The 16,771-nt window shown below is 36.0% G+C and overlaps 1 protein-coding gene across 1 annotated transcript; it reads left to right on the plus strand.

Annotated features, from left to right (window-relative positions):
• Positions 1-1,517: 1,517 nt before the first annotated feature.
• On the plus strand, positions 1,518-10,263 carry NKX6-1 (NK6 homeobox 1). The gene is made up of 3 exons (XM_077476415.1): positions 1,518-2,619; positions 4,547-4,719; positions 8,819-10,263. Exons 1-3 carry the CDS (start codon positions 1,992-1,994, stop codon positions 9,065-9,067), a joined length of 1,050 nt encoding a protein of 349 aa, XP_077332541.1. The 5' UTR covers positions 1,518-1,991; the 3' UTR covers positions 9,068-10,263.
• Positions 10,264-16,771: the final 6,508 nt, after the last annotated feature.

Consider the following 16,771-nt stretch of genomic DNA (forward strand, 5'->3'; position numbering starts at 1 on the left):
AGCCTGATGGCAGGGGTCTAATAGACCCCCAAGTTGGGTATTGGGAGGTATGAAGTCATTAGATGATAAGGAAGGAATCATTACTTCATTAAATCCCTGATTAACACATCACATTAGTAGCCACCATAATTGGTATCATGGACACAATTGACCACATGCACGTTAGCTCATTTGTGTAGGTGACAGTTTATTAGGGTTAAAGCACACACTGTGCAAATCTGAATCTCTACAACCCTGGTGTAGTCACCATAATGTGGGGAGCCCTACTAAAACCCTTTCCACAGCCACACTGGGGTGCAGGCAACGGTCAGCTGCCTGTGGATTTGCTTTGATTTAATAAAAATGGGTGGGGGAGATTATATTTTTCTATACTTTCTGTGAATTCCCTTGTATGATGTGCTATGGTATGGCTCCCGTTAATATATATATATATATATATATATATATATATATATATATATATATGTGTGTGTGTGTGTGTGTGTGTGTATTCAGTAAATGTATAGGAAATGTAGGTTCTCTAGTGTGATATATATACAGTATATATATATATATATATATATATATATATACATATCTATTATACTTATGGTATTGTGTGTGAATGGGTGTTTATGCATATTGACTTTGTAGTAAAATTTTGTACTCTAGTGTGATAGCCTAATATACTGTTTATATATATATATATATATATATATATGTGTGTGTGTATACAGTATGTTTGTGTATTGTATGTGTGCGTGTATATATATATATATATATATATATATATATATATATATATATATATAAACACACATCTGTTATACATATGTGTGTATGGGTGCTTATGCATACAGTGAGATCTGTAGACTTTATAGGTATTATTTGTACTGTAAATATGATATACAGTATACATATGTGTTTGTGTGTGTGTGCATTTGTGCATAATATGTGTATGTGTATATATGTGTGTATGTGTAGTTAGTATATATATATATATATATATATATATATATATATATATATATATATATAAAAAAATTTTTTAAGAATATGTGTGTGTGTGTAGGTTTTATGGGAAAGGCAGCTTGTAGAATGGCCGGTGGCCCCCCTAGTGGGGTGAGTTGTGTCCCCTTTAGGACCTGTCCATAGTGTAGTTCATGAATACAGTGACAGGAGCCCCCTGACGTTGCGGCCATCCCCTGCCTGCTGTCAGACGAAATAAGCCGGCCATCCTGTGCAGCGATCGGAGAGGCTGACATGACAGAAGTGGGGGTCTTGGATGTCCTCCTGCAGATCATTTAGCAAACAAGAGACATCAATGATCACACTTCCACCAAGAGGCGCGCCTAATATGCAAATGACAGCCTGCTCGGCTCTCCATGGGACTGCTCGTCCAGCCAATCAGGACGCGAGGTGGGATCTATGACACGTCACTTGGCCCCCATCTCCTCCATTGGCCCCGTGCTATAGGTGAAAGCAGACACTCCCCTGCTGGGTGATTGACAGCTGAAAGTTTGTGCCTCCATCCCATCGCCTTAAGGAGCTAGGAGATGAAGAAAACATTGTATTACCTTTGAGAGCTCCATCTGTGCTGTCAGAAAGAAGGTAGAGAGGTGGGAGGAGAAGGAGGGTGCCTTCACACTGCTTTCCTGTGAGATCACACAGCCCCAAGTACTGCTTGCTTTACTGTGATCACATCTGAGGAGCAGGGAGGGGATGAAGAGGTGATCAATGTGTCTTCTGGAACTTGGAGCCCCATCTTCCTGTACTTTACCTCTATGTGGACCCTGAGATAAGGACAATCCAGGACTGATCTATCCATTCTTGGCACAAGAAGTGTAGAGCTGGACTCATCCTGACTCCTAAACCTTCCAAGATACAAAGAGAGACTCTTGGCTACTTTCCTGTGCTGATGAACTAGAAGGACCAGCGTTGCTTAGACTTACCTGCTCACCCTTCTTCTTCCATTTGTTCTCCAGCGTTGTGTGAAGCTTCTCTGCTCTGTGATGTTAGCTCTAGGGCAGATGGATGGCACCAGGCAGAGCGCTTTCCTCCTCAGCAGCCCTCCCTTGGCAGCTCTACATAGCATGGCAGAGATGAAGACTCCTCTGTACCCAGCCTATGCTCTGCAAGGACAGCCCTGTTCCTCCTCTGCTTCATCCTCATCCCCGTCCTCTTCTTTATCCTCCTCACCTTCTCCTCCACTGGGATCGCCAACTCAGGGCTCCCTCAAGCATTCATCCTCCTCACCAGGAGGCCTGTCCTCTCTGGGCACCCCACCACCCCATATCTCAATAGCTACCCCCCATGGGATCCAGGACATCCTGAGCCGCCCAATCATGCACTGTCTGCCCTCTCTAGCAGGAGCAGCCCTGACCCCCAGCACTTCTGTTTCCCAAGCTACTGTGGCCTCTACCTCCTCTCCTGCTGGCCTCCTGGCAGGGCTACCCCGCTTTAGCAGTCTAAGCCCTCCTCCACCCCCCCATCCTGGACTCTACTTCAGTCCTAGTGCAGCAGTCGCTGTGGCCCGTTACCCCAAACCTCTGTCTGAACTGCAAGGCAGGACCCCAATCTTCTGGCCGGGGGTGATGCAGAGCCCACCATGGAGAGATGCCAGGCTGGCCTGTGGACCCCGTAAGTGTTTTATCTTTTGGATGTTGGGTCAGGGGCTGAAGGGCACAAACTGTAACTGGTGGGACCATTTTTAGGTTCAGGCCTGGAAGAGGTGCACCTTAGAATTTATGGAAAAATTGTATCGTTATAAAGTATCTATATATGTTTAACATATTTATAAATTGCAAGTTTACATTTAAATAAAAAAAAAAAAAAGGGAAATTGCAATTCTACATCTTTATATTAAAAAGATTTAGAAATTGAAAGTCTACATACAGACGAAACAAGTTTGGAAATTGTAATTCTACTTATATAGTAAATACAGTTAGAAATTGTTATTCTTCATATATGAAACAGGTTTAGAAATTGCTTTTCTACTTTTTTTTTATGAAACTGGTTTATAAATTGTAATTCTACATATATATTAAATGCATTTAGAAATTGTAATTCAATACATTTAGAAATTGTAATTCTACTTTTATTTCTCAAACAGGTTTAGAAATTGTAATTCTACATATATATTAAATACATTTAGAAATTGTAATTCTACATATATATTGAATACATTTAGAAATTGTAATTCAATATATATTGAACAGGTTTATAAATTGCAATTCTACATGTCTATTAAACAGGTTTATAAATTGTAATTCTACACACATATATATTAAATAGATTTAGACATTTCAATTCTTCATAAATATTGAACAGGTTTAGAAGTTGCAATTCTACATTTACATTAAACAGAAACCGTATATATATATATATATATATATATATATATATATATATATATATATATATATATATATATATATATAAAGCAGCAAGACATTGTACTTTGTAGAAGTACGTTGTAGACATTGCACTTCTACATTATGTTAACATAACATACTACACTACACACACACACACACACACATATATATATATATATATATATATATATATATCATATATACTATACCATACTATATATACTACATATATATTACATAGATTTAGACATCGTAATTGTCTAAATCTATTAAATCTAAAATATTAAATACATGTATAAATTGCAGCCCTACTTTTGCATGGACACAAAGCATCGAGCAGCTAAAATGCTGACCCTTTATTGACATTTACTGTGTACTGTAAAATAAAGATCATTTGATGAAGAAATATTATGAAATTTTTTTTTTTTTTTTTTTTTTTAGTTTCTACGTAAAAAATAAAAATATTCAAGAAATATTTCAGTAATTATTATGGCAGAATGGAGTTGTACTAATTGGAAAGCAAATACTTGGCAACGAATTCATTATAAAAGGAATACATATTTATAAATATATTTGATTAAAAAAGCTTTGAAATAACCAAGTATTTTCTGTGAGGAAATGGAAAATTCTACCTAGTGGGATTGCAAATGGATAGAGTTTGGAAAGAAACCAGAGAAGTAAAGAGTTGTACAATTGTGCATTGTGCCATTTCTAAACCTGCATACACAAATAATTACAAAAACTTTTTACAGAGACAACAAGCAGCCATATCATATAAATCTATTATAATAAACAATTGTTATCTTTCTTGCTGGATGTGGAGTTATTTATGTATCAAAAGGGTTCACTTTGCGGTGTCATCTGTGCAAATATCTATACTAAAAAATCAGTAGTTCCACTTAATTAATACTTTTTTATTTACTATAGAAGCCAGAGAATAATAATAATAATAATAATAATAATAATAATAATAATAATAATAATAATAACAATAATATTAATTTAAAAAAAAATATTATTATCGTTCATGTTATTTTTATGATTTTTATCCCAGGGCAGGATATGTTGTAATTATCACAAAATATAGATTGTGATTACGTATCTCTTACTTCCTCGCAATACACATAATTGAAGGGTACAGATGAGGGAACATGCCATGAAATAACATACCCTATATATACTCTTTTCAGATCAAGGTTCGGTGCTGCTGGATAAGGATGGGAAAAGAAAACACACGAGGCCCACATTTTCCGGCCAGCAGATTTTCGCCCTGGAAAAGACATTTGAGCAGACGAAATACTTAGCTGGACCAGAGAGGGCCAGGCTGGCATATTCCCTGGGTATGACAGAGAGCCAGGTCAAGGTGAGCGCTCAATCAAACTCTTAATAAAGCCTTTCTTTTATTATTGCAGAGTGCATATACAGCTTTGTTATATTGAATCATATCTACAAAAGTACACAAAGAACACATAATAATAGGCTCAGCAGTGCCACAAGGGACTTACTCTCACGTCAAATTAGTACTATTATTTACATTATTATTTTATTATTACAGAGTACATATACATGTTTGTTATATTGGATCATTTGTTGGTCCATTCTTTATTTTCACTAATTCCTTTTTTGCAAAAATACACACTGAACACAAAATAATAGTTTCAGCACTGACCCAAGGGACTTCAAATTGTTATGATTATTATCCAAATAATTGTATTATTATTTTAATATTACAGAGTACATATACAGCTTTGCTATATTGAATCATGTGTTGGGCTTTTTATTTTTTTTTATTTTCAGTTATTCCTTTCTAAAAAAAAATGAACAATGTAATGGTCTCATCACTGACCCAAAGGGACTTACTCTCATATCGAATTATTATTATTTAAATTATTTATATTTATTTATTATTATATATTATTTATTTTATTTATAATTAGTAGTACAGAGTACACATACAGCTTTGTTATATTGTTTCATATGCGGGACTTTTTATTTTCAGTTACTCCTTTTTGCAAAAATTACACAACGATACAATTTTCTAAAGTGCTACATTAGGGCATCCTTGATGATTGTCAGACTTCTTGAGATTGCTACTACTGCTGCTAAAGCTTATAATAAAATGTTTCACATAAATATTGAAAAAACAAACAAACAACGAGCAATATTTTTTTTTTTTTTACTGATCAGCCAACGTCTGTTGGTTATAATAATATGTTTCATATAAATATTTAAAAAAAAACAAACAACGAGCAAAAAGTGTTTTTTTTTTTTTTTTTTACTGATTAGCCAACGTGTGTTGGTTAAAAAAAAATAGAAAAAGCGTAATCCTAAATAATAATAATAGCAGTAATAATAACAATAATTGAGGAAATTCTTCCAATATTATACATGTTTGAAGGAAGAGCCCTGGGCCAGTGCTGAAATTATTATTTTTTTTATAATAAAGTTTTCTGAAATGGGAGATGATTAGGATATAAGAAATCTGTAAAAAAAAAAAAAAAAAAAAAGTGAGTCTGGTGTAGCACCCCTAGGAGGTCCCATCACCCCGGAGACTTCGCTGAAGCTCCAAGCTTGTTGCAGCTATTGTAGGAAGCAGGGAAAAAGTTGAAGAAGAAAAAGAGAAGTTTTCATTATACGAGGGCCACAATTGCAGCTGGATCACCTGTTGCCATTGTAAAGACTTGTCTTGTGCCGTGTCAGTGTGTTATCTGGAGGCACTCATTTGTCATGGTAAATGTCTGATAGTGAATACACTACAACCTATTCAGTGATCCCAGGCAGGGTTCTATTCTCCCCCCTCAATTCCCAGGCTCCCAACAGCTAGCTGTACACACACCTGCTACAGAATAGACGGCCGGGACACCACCACATTGGCCTGCAACCTCTTCTTCTCTGCAATATATACATTCCTATTATTTGCTCTCCACAGCATGATGGTGAATGTGGCTTTTAAATTGTATTAAAACTTTTAAGTGGTAATTTTTTTTTAAAGGGGTCGTCTACTTTTATGAACAATTATAAACGATATCCTTAATTTAGCTATCAACTTAACACAGCTAAAAACTGTATCCTTTACCTATATGCATCTATCTGCACCTATATAAGAAAATAAAAGTTATGCTTATGCCTGTAACTATGGACAGATTTATGACAATCTGAAACATATTATATATATATATATATATATATATATATATATATATATATATATATATATATATATATATATATATATATGGGGTGGGTGTGGTGGGAAATTAATAAGAGCAGTTGTGTCCTTTAACCATTAACACATATAGTGCTACAGTGATCTAATATATATATATATATATTTATATTTATTTATTAGATCACTGTAGCACTATATGTGTTAATGGTTAAAGGACACAACTGCTCTTATTCATTCATATATATATATATATATATATATATATATATATATATATATATATATATATATATATATATATATATATATACACACACACACACAGACATGCTTTTTTGTGTAAGGGTGGACAATTATTAGAATATAATTGTGTTCACACATTTTGAGTGGGGTTGGGGTGGAAAAGGGCTTTTGCATTCACTGGTAAGGGCTTGGAAGGTAATTTACTACAGTGTTTTTTTTTTTTTTTTAATCTGTATAAATTGCTAACATTCCCTGCAGTTAAGGAAAAGTTCTATTCTCTATAAATTGCCAAAAGGGTCGCCAAAAGTTCGCTAGCATGGTGAACTAACTATATAAATATAGTATATCTGTCATCTTTACAGAAAATAAATTGCAAGGGTTTGTTTCCTTACATTTAGATATCTAGATATAATAACAATATGCAAAGGTAAAATTAACGTAATGGATTCATATAAAAAAATATATATTTCTTATAACAACCTACAGAATTGGATGTTAGGGTAGGGAAAGGGAAAGGGCTGTGTGACTTTTGGCATTCTTGGTGTATAGGAGAGGCCTTTTCTAATTGGTTGGGGTGTCATGCGAGCTTAAACGGGTGTCCTCACTGTAGTTTCTGTAGAGGGCGTCGCTTCTCATTATTCCCCATAGAATGGATCTGAACCAGCCAACTAGGATTGGTTGTTAGTTTATATTATTATATAATAAATTGTTAATATATTAGTCTTTCTACTGAAAATTAAATCTTACATGTTGAGGTTGAATTAGTAAAGGATCTGAAAATCTTCAATCAATAACCTGAGCACCCAATTACGTGTGTGTATATATATATATATATATATATATATATATATATATATATATGTATATATATATATATATATATATGGATTTCCTTTACATATGATTGGACATTAAAGTCAATGCTCAATTTATTAAGTGAAGATTATCAACTAGTATAGTAAATACGCCTCAGCTACTAAAGAAACTGTAGAACCTTGAAACGTTATACTTCATTATTATTTATATTAAAAAGTCTTGAAGGTTTTTTCCCTTTACGTGAAACATTTTAAATATAGTTACATACATACATATAGTTACATATAGTTACATTTTAAATCTGCATAAAAAATAAATTTGTCTGGCTAAAACGCCTATAAGGGTCATATATATTTAAAAATAAATCCTGGGTCATATTTATCAAACTGGGGAAAAAAGAACTTGTTTACAACAAGCATTCAGGTGCCTTATGTTTTATCTTGGTTGACCGTTGAGGATTAATTAAAGATTAATGATGGAACATTAATGATAACGCTTGATTGGTCACTAGTTAATAATATGCACATGTTCCAGAGTTATCTTAAAACTTTTATCTGTTCAGTACATTAGGTTCTTTAACACAAGAATAAAGTTCTTCACATCTTTTTCAAATCTCATTGCCCTCATCTGAAAACAAACTATACATTTTTCCTTCTTTTTATTTATTTATTTTTGGACACTAATATCCTAGTTTCATGAATTGAGTCTATGTTTTGCTCCCAGAAACTCATGATAGCACAATGGTGTGATGGTGTGATGGTTGATGCTTGCGTTATTTTTGTTTATTTTCAAGCTTCCATTGCTTTACATTCACCTAGTAATACATAACAAATGCCCCCCCCCCCCCTCCTGGTGGCTACATCACCCCTCCACTGTATCCATGGAGGGAGCCATGGTTGTTACCCTAGACTGCTCTGACTACAAACAGGTTACTAGCTTATCATTCTTGTTATGGTGTGGCAGGGCATTTGGTAGTATACAGAAGATATCAAGGAAGGAAAATGGTCTTCAATGTAGATATCAGAAAGTAATAGAACACTGCATTTCTGGCAAGATCAACAAGTATTTTTTGTATTTGCTGAAAATGCTCTTAGCCTGGAAAAAACCCCCACTAATACAGCCAACACCATTATGGTGCAATATATTGCATTTTTTTTGTCTTGGGTTTAGTTGTTTTTAATGAATTACTGTATTGGTGCTTTATAATACCCATACTGTTTGATGCCCCTTGTAGGTATGGTTCCAGAACAGAAGGACCAAGTGGCGCAAGAAGCACGCAGCAGAGATGGCCACAGCCAAGAAGAAGCAGGACACCGAGACCGAGAGGCTGAAAGGAGCTTCAGATAATGAGGAAGAGGATGATGACTACAACAAGCCCCTAGATCCTAACTCAGACGATGAGAAGATCACCCAGCTCCTGAAGAAACACAAATCAAACAGCTCATTGCTCCATCAACAGTCAGAGAATGACAGCTCATCTTAGAGGGCTTCGGAGCCCACCAGCTTGGGGACAATAGACATGAAATGGATGCGACAGTCTCAGAACCTTCTCTGACCACCTTGTCCTTCCATGATCAGCACTGCACCTGTAGTCAGGGCGAAATAAGGCTTTTTTATTTTGTGAGATGTATATATATTTTTCTAAACTCTAAGCGATGAAGGAACAGACTTCTGTAGCATTACGCTATCACACACCTACAAGCAAGCTACATACAGCTGATGGCTGAATTTTTTTCCCCTTTTACCCAGCTGATCACCTCTGGAGGGAACAAACAGTCCCTGAATCTATGTCCAGACTGCTCAGGAATTGGCAGTCCTAGCAAAGGATTCACTAAATCAACTCGTTTGAAGGCTCTTGTAAATAAATAGTGAGTCACTCTGACCAGAGGTTACTCCACTGTGAATGTTCTAATGTAAAGTAACTGTCTTTTGTGTTAAAAAATGCAAAGAGGGATAAAGGTAGGGGGAGTCATGTGATCCCCTCTTCCACATCTGTTACTTTCCACCCACCCTGACCCTTTAGTGTCCAGTAAGTTAAAATTTGCTCATTGCATAGCATCTCTACAACCCCCCCCCCCCCCCCCATTCCCTCCATCAATCAGTTACTTTTTATTTGGTTACACAGTCCTTGGTATTTATTACTAATAAAGTATATATTTGAGCATAGAGTGGTATTCAAACAATTCCACTGACTCTAATGCAATCGATCAATGCTACTACTTGCAGGGGGTTCAACCCAGACTAGATCCTATATTGCAATACAAAACTTTTTTTTTTTTTTTTTTGTATGATAAATTTACTATAGGATATGTAAATTGCATTCTTTTTAAGCTATAGCTACACTGATATATTGGCATCTTAAAGGCTATTAATTTATATAAAAACGTGTTCCAGTTTTGAGAAGCGTGAAAAAGACTTTTGCAAAACTCATAAATATAATGCACTTTTTGTTAATGAAAAAAAAAAAATGTTCGAGGTGACTAAAATGGTAAAGCCAGCCACCTAAAATAAGGAACTCTAATAATATGGTCTCGTAAGAGATCTAATAAAACTGCTTAAAGGACAGTATTTCTTTTTACATTTTGTTTTATTTTTTTTATTTTTTATTTCAGCACTTTGTTTTCTTTTGTCTGTATATGTTTATTATCTTCAGTAAAACACTTGTTCTCTTGATTTCAATTTAGATTTGTATGGATGGTGACACTTATGCTTCTTGTCATTGTGTTTTTATAACACACAAATTCACGTGGAATACAAAAAATAAATATAATGACACACTTCACCAAACAGTGCCATGAAATATATCTAAAGCAAAGTTATTAAATCCATTTTTTTTTCCTCTTAGGACAAATAAATAACAGTGTTTGGCCTACATATAAGTAACAAACACATCTATCTATCTATCTATCTATCTATCTATCTATCTATCTATCTATCTATCTATCTATCTATCTATCTATCTATCTCTTTTATTCTATTTATTTATGTACCTATCTATAGACGAAACATAATATACAGGCATACCCCACTTGTATGTACACAATGGGGTTTATTTACTAAAGCTGAAAAGTGCAATATCAGGCTCACAACTACATAGAAACCAATGAGCTTCTATGTCTTATCACTAAAGCTTAATTGAACAAGCTGGGGTATTTGATTCTATGCAGAAGTGAGCCTGATTTTGCAATTTTCAGCTTTAGTAAATAAACCCCATTGTGTACTTAAAAATGGGGTATGCCTGTATCATACATTTTCTAGATACCTATTTGGACATAAGGCTGGTACAGAATTGATTTTTACATAGGGTGTAAACTATATAATGTGATTATTTGTGATTATTTGAATGTATCTGCTGGGGTTTTGGCAACATTACACTATGCAAATATACCCTTTACCTCACCTTAGTACCAAACAAGGTAATGATAACTATATTGAAAAGCACAAAAAAAAAGAAAAAAAAGACACTATACCCAATTAGGCTCCATGCACACTGGACTTAAAAACGTCTGTTCTCTCGGGAGTAAAAAACGCTCATATAGAGCATTTTCTGTACAACAATCCATTCGCTAAAAAGCACAGAAAATCATGTTGCATGCTTAAAAATATCATAATTTACCAGGGCATGCAAACAGAATTGTTCTAGAATTTATTTAACAATCACATTGAATTTGATACTTTTTTTTTTTTTACTTGTTGGTTTTGGTAAAACACTTCCATTAGTGCAGAACGGATGTTTTATACATTGGAATGGATATTATGCAAAGAAAGATGCAATCAGCAACATCCAGACAAGTGGGGGCTGATCACTTGTGTCCAATAAAGATATTTGTAAAATCTAGCGCAGTGGATTGACTGCAGAAAAACGCATAATGTGTGTGAACAACATGTCTTCCATCCCCAGTATGCATTCCAACTGTATATACGACTTAAATAGGGGGTGTATCTATCTATCTATGATAGATAAATATCTCTATCTATCTATCTATCTATCTATCTATCTATCTATCTATCTATCTATCTATCTATCTATCTATCTATCTATCTATCTCTCTCTCTCTCTCTCTCTCTCTCTCTCTCTCTCTCTCTCTCTATCTATCTATATACATAGATAGATATATGTATATCCATATAGCTATAGATAGATATCTATATCTATCTCTATAGATATGGATAGATATAGATGTATCTATCTAGATAGATATAGATATTTTTAATGTGTATAGCAAAACGATTATGAGGATAACTGTAGTGTAGTGCTGCAGAGTACTGACGTTGTATGGCAGACACTCACTAGGATGCCACTAAAGTGCCATCACCCTCACTAATGGCAATCAAAATGCTGAGAATATATGCTGAATGTATTCTGTATTACCTTCATCTATTCTCCATTAACAAATGGCAGAGATTTTCTACACTGGCTCAGCAGTCCTGCTTTTTGGATCCAACAAAAATCATAATACATTTTCCTTCAATTGATTGGCTACATTATATATTATTAGTGTGTTCCTTAGTAAATAGCCAAAAATGCAGTTACATTGTTGTAGTTTAATGAGTACTTTCTTTCCAGACAAAATTATTTTCACTTTATTTTTTTTTATATAGTACCCTTTTAATCAGAGCTTACATAATTAATATTGTTCATTATCATGGCTAATTATTGGCTGCTCTGATAAGCGCACAAATATATCCCCAGTCCATGCACACTGGTTTACAAATCGCTGTTTCTTTCTATGAGTTTTGTGTTCTGCCTGTAGAAGCAGCTCAATGTTATCCTATGGGGGTTATTTACAAAGGCAAATCCAGTTTGCACTGCAAGTGCACTTGGAAGTGCAGGCGCTCTCAATCTAAGAGGTAGATCTGAAATGAGGGCAAGCTCTGCTGATTTTATCATCCAATCATGTGCAAGCTAAAATGCTGTTTTTTATTTTCCTTGCATGTCCCCCTCCGATCTACAGCGACTTTACTTCCAAGTGCACTTTCAGTGCAAAGTCGATTTTCCTTTAGTAAACAACCCCCTATGTGTCCATCCACATTAGGAGAAACTCCTAAGAGAACAGACTTTTTTTTTCTCGTTCAAAAGATTTATTTGTTTTAGAAATAATAAATAACAACAAAACAGACTTTTTTTAAAGCCCAGTGTGCATGAAGCTTAGAGGCAAATTTTGAGCTCAGCGTTTAGCGGCAGGAAAAAAAAAACGTTTGGTTTACATTTTTGATTGGAAAACACTAAACTCTTCTAAACTCGACTAAACTCTGTACAAAAATGCTCTATATGAGTGTTTTTTTTTGCCAAGGGAATTGGAGTTTTTTTTTAAAGCCCAGTGTGCATGGAGCCTAAGAGGCAGGAAAAAGCTTTTTCTAATTTGCATTTTTGAATGGAGATTTCTGGCAAAAAAAACAGTAAACTCTCCTAAATTCGCCTAAACTTTGTACAAAAACGCTCTATATGAGCTTTTTTTCTGCCACGGTAACTGGCGTTTTTTTTTTAAAGCCCAGTGTGCATGGAGCCAAGGCATAAAAAACCCTTCTGGTTTGCATTTCTGATTGGAGCTTTTTGGCAGAAAAAATGCTAAACTCTCCTAAACTCGCCTAAATTCTGTACAAAAACGCTCTATATGAGCGTTTTTTTCTGCCATGGTAACTGGCGGTTTTTTTATAAGACCAGTGTGCATATAGCCACTTATCAGCAGCCATAGATTTCGATATAACAGCGCCTCTAGTGGACACATTTCATAGGTATGTTGACTAGTTTACATAGGGTTGCATTTGTGAACACAATCCCAACTCATGGCAACCAAAAAATAATTTCACCCTATGAATACAGTTCACACCAGTGCGTTTGCTAGTGCTGAAAAAAAAGCACTGCATAAACAACTTTTTTTTCAGCACAATGCAACACGTTCAAGTTCAGCAAATGTGCACAAGCGCGTATAAACACAATGGGATTTATTTACTAATGGCAAAAAGACCGTACACTTTGCGAAGTGTGGTTGCACTCTGCAAGTGCAGTTGCTCCAGAGCTTACTAAATTAGCGGAAGCTCTGCTGATTTCCATCATCCAGTCATGTAAAAGAAAAATGCTGTTTTTTTTATTTTCCTTACACGTGATTGGGTACTCGTTGCAAAGCCTTACCTCATTTAATAGGCTCTGGAGCAACCACACTTGCAGAGGTCTATTTCTCTTTAGTAAATGAACCCCAGTGCACTGCAAGTCAAACAAGGAACAAAAACCAAAACAAAACAAAACAAATACGTAAAATACATGCCAGTGCATTACAACACGTTACAAAAAATGCAATGCCACACACATGCATTGTGATGTGAATGAGCCCATACTGGCTTGAAAGGCAGCTCACAAACATTATAGTATTAAACCAAAAAAACAAAAATGAATTAAACTGCAGTTCACCAATTCTTAGATGTGGTGACTGCATTAGCATTCTTTTTTAGGCTTTTTCTTTTACATTATACGTTTTTTTATTTCTTTAAACCTAAGGAAAAATAACTGACAGATCACTGTACTACCCCCCCAACCACACACTGGCCAGTTCTCCCAGCCATTGGCTGCCAGCACTGGTCGTCTTCCAATTGGATGCCGGTTTTGCAGCCCATTCGACAGTATTAAGCACTGGCCGAAAGTTCCTGCTGAACCAACCATTTTCAGCAGATTTTTGGCCCATGTGTACCCAGCATTACACTATCTCCCCCCAGACTGACAATGTTGCTGTCCAAAGGTGTCTTCTTCACTACTTCATCCAGAATGCAGACACGCTAAAGCTTGCCATAGATGGAAAGAATTTCTAACTTAAAAATTCATAGGGAAAGAATATTCTAAGAAAGTTTGTTGATTTTTTCTCACTATTAGTGGGTTAAATTGACATTCACTTTGACCAGAACATTCTAAGGATCAGGATGCAAAATTTTTCCCAGACTAACAAATTTCCAACAGAGAATGTGGTTTTCATTGGATCAAGTCCATTCATTCCAAAATCAAATGTTAAAGTGGTTGTAAAGGCTGAAGGATTTTTACCTTCATGCATTCTATGCATGAAGTTAAAAAACAACCTGTGTGCTGTTTCCCCCACACCCCCTAATACTCACCTGAGCCCCACTCGATCCAGTGATGTGCACAGGAGCTTCGGCTGTCCTGGGTCTCTCTCTCCTCATTGGTTGAGACACAGGAGAGGAGCCATTGGCTCCTACTGCTGTCAATCACAGCCAGTGAGCCAATGAGGAGAGAGCGGGGCAGGGCCAAGCTGCGGCTCTATGTGTATTATGGACACCTAGGGGTTGATTTACTAAATGCAAATAGACTGCACTTTGCAACTTTGCAGTTGCTCCAGAATTTTGTAAATGAGGTAAAGCTTCATTTGGAAAGAATACCCAATCACGTTCAAGGAAAATAAAAAAATAACAGCATTTTTGCTTGCACATGATTGGATAAAGAAAGTCAGAAGAACCTCTGTTCATTTACTAAGCTCTGGAGCATCTGCCCTTCCAGAGTGCAACTACACCTGCCTATAGTAAATCAACCCCATAGAGCGGGGCTCAGGGGAAAGCATGCACCAGTGCCCCTATAGCAAGCAGCTTTCTATTGCTGGCACTGGTGAAGGGGGAAGAGTCGGGAGAGCTGGTGGGCAACCAGGGAGGGTTCTGTGTGCAAAACCACTGCACAGAGCAAGTAAGTATGACATGTTTGTTTTAAAACAAACAAACAAACAAACAAAAAAAAAACACCTTAAAAGCAAACTAAATCTTTCAAATGGCACTTAAATGTTTCGAAAATGTTCTGAGCATTTTCAGACAAATTTTCATAAGACTTTTCCTAAGAATTTTCATTGGAAATTCTATTCATCTATGGCCAGCTTAGGACCAGAAGTATGTTACTGGCTGGATCACCAGGTGAAATAAATGAAAATTTTGGGTTTAAAACCACTTTTGTAAAAGGTGAAGTTGTTAGCCGGAACTGATTATATTATGAGAGCTGGAATTTGACTGGATTTCCATGGGCAGTACAAATACTTCTACACCCAATCAGTTTTAACTGATCAGGTCCATTGTCCCTTAAAATATAGAGCTTTTAAGGTGGCCCTTTTATGAAAATGAAAGCTGCTAAAAGAATTTGCTTACGAAAGAAAATGATAAAGAATTATGTATCCTGTTGCCTACACCAATGAACACTGTGTTGATGATGAGGAAATACCCTCAAAGTCTGCAGAAGAACTGATACTGGCAAGAGATTCGATCTACTGTGTATCCTACAGCATTCACTGGTTCGTCCAGCACACCTCTACATCACTACAGAATAAGAAAGAGCTTGGGTTTGATCCTTAGTTGGGTTTCGACCAAATCCAAAAGGAAAAAGTCACTCCTGTGCACCCTATCATTTGTGGCCAGGGCATCCCCTGCTCTGCAGCTACATGTGCATAAAGGGATGGGGTTGCTCATGAGATCATTGGCCTAATATGGTCACATGGCTATATTAGTATAAAATCATTGACCTAAAATGGCCATGTGGCCATATTAGGCCAATGATGTCACAAGCATCCCCCATCCCCTTGTGTAGAAAGTTTGGAAATACCCTAGCTGCAGCTAATTGGGTAGCAATGGGGTGGGAGTGACCAACCTTCTGGGTTTGGTCCAACCTTAGCTCATCCCTACAATAGAACACTATAGAAAAGGAGAGGCATGCACACTGGGAGAGGTAGCTATTCGCTATTCAAGTTATTTTGCTGATTTTACATTTTCATGGCAGGATTACGACAATGACTCTTTTATTAAGAAAAGGGAGCTTTATGTATCAATTTATAAAAAGGATAAGGTACAGAAGTCAGAAGATCTACCAGTATTCACTCATCAATGAATGGAGGATAGGTGGATGTCGATGAATGAAAGGCTTGTCTGCCCCAAAATCATAGAGCAATTTTCATTGATGGAAGCTATAATACACAGAAAGGGAAGGCACTCTACATTATGATGGCAGGGGATGGGCTTACCTACTCTGGTTGTGGCTGCTTTCTAAAGAAAATTGTAAGATTTTGCACATCTTTTGCTTTGACACATTTGGAATGTTTTTAGCTGGATACAGAATGTGGAAAGTAGAGAATCCCAGGTCCTGCACTGTGCCTGCGCAGTAGTGGAAAGACCTTCTAAAAAAAACTACAGACGCATTGGAGTTGAATTACTA

This window comes from Lithobates pipiens, unplaced genomic scaffold (assembly GCF_037356315.1).
Source record: "Lithobates pipiens isolate NorthernLeopardFrog02 unplaced genomic scaffold, aLitPip1_a1.2 Scaffold_13, whole genome shotgun sequence".
NCBI lineage: Eukaryota > Metazoa > Chordata > Amphibia > Anura > Ranidae > Lithobates > Lithobates pipiens.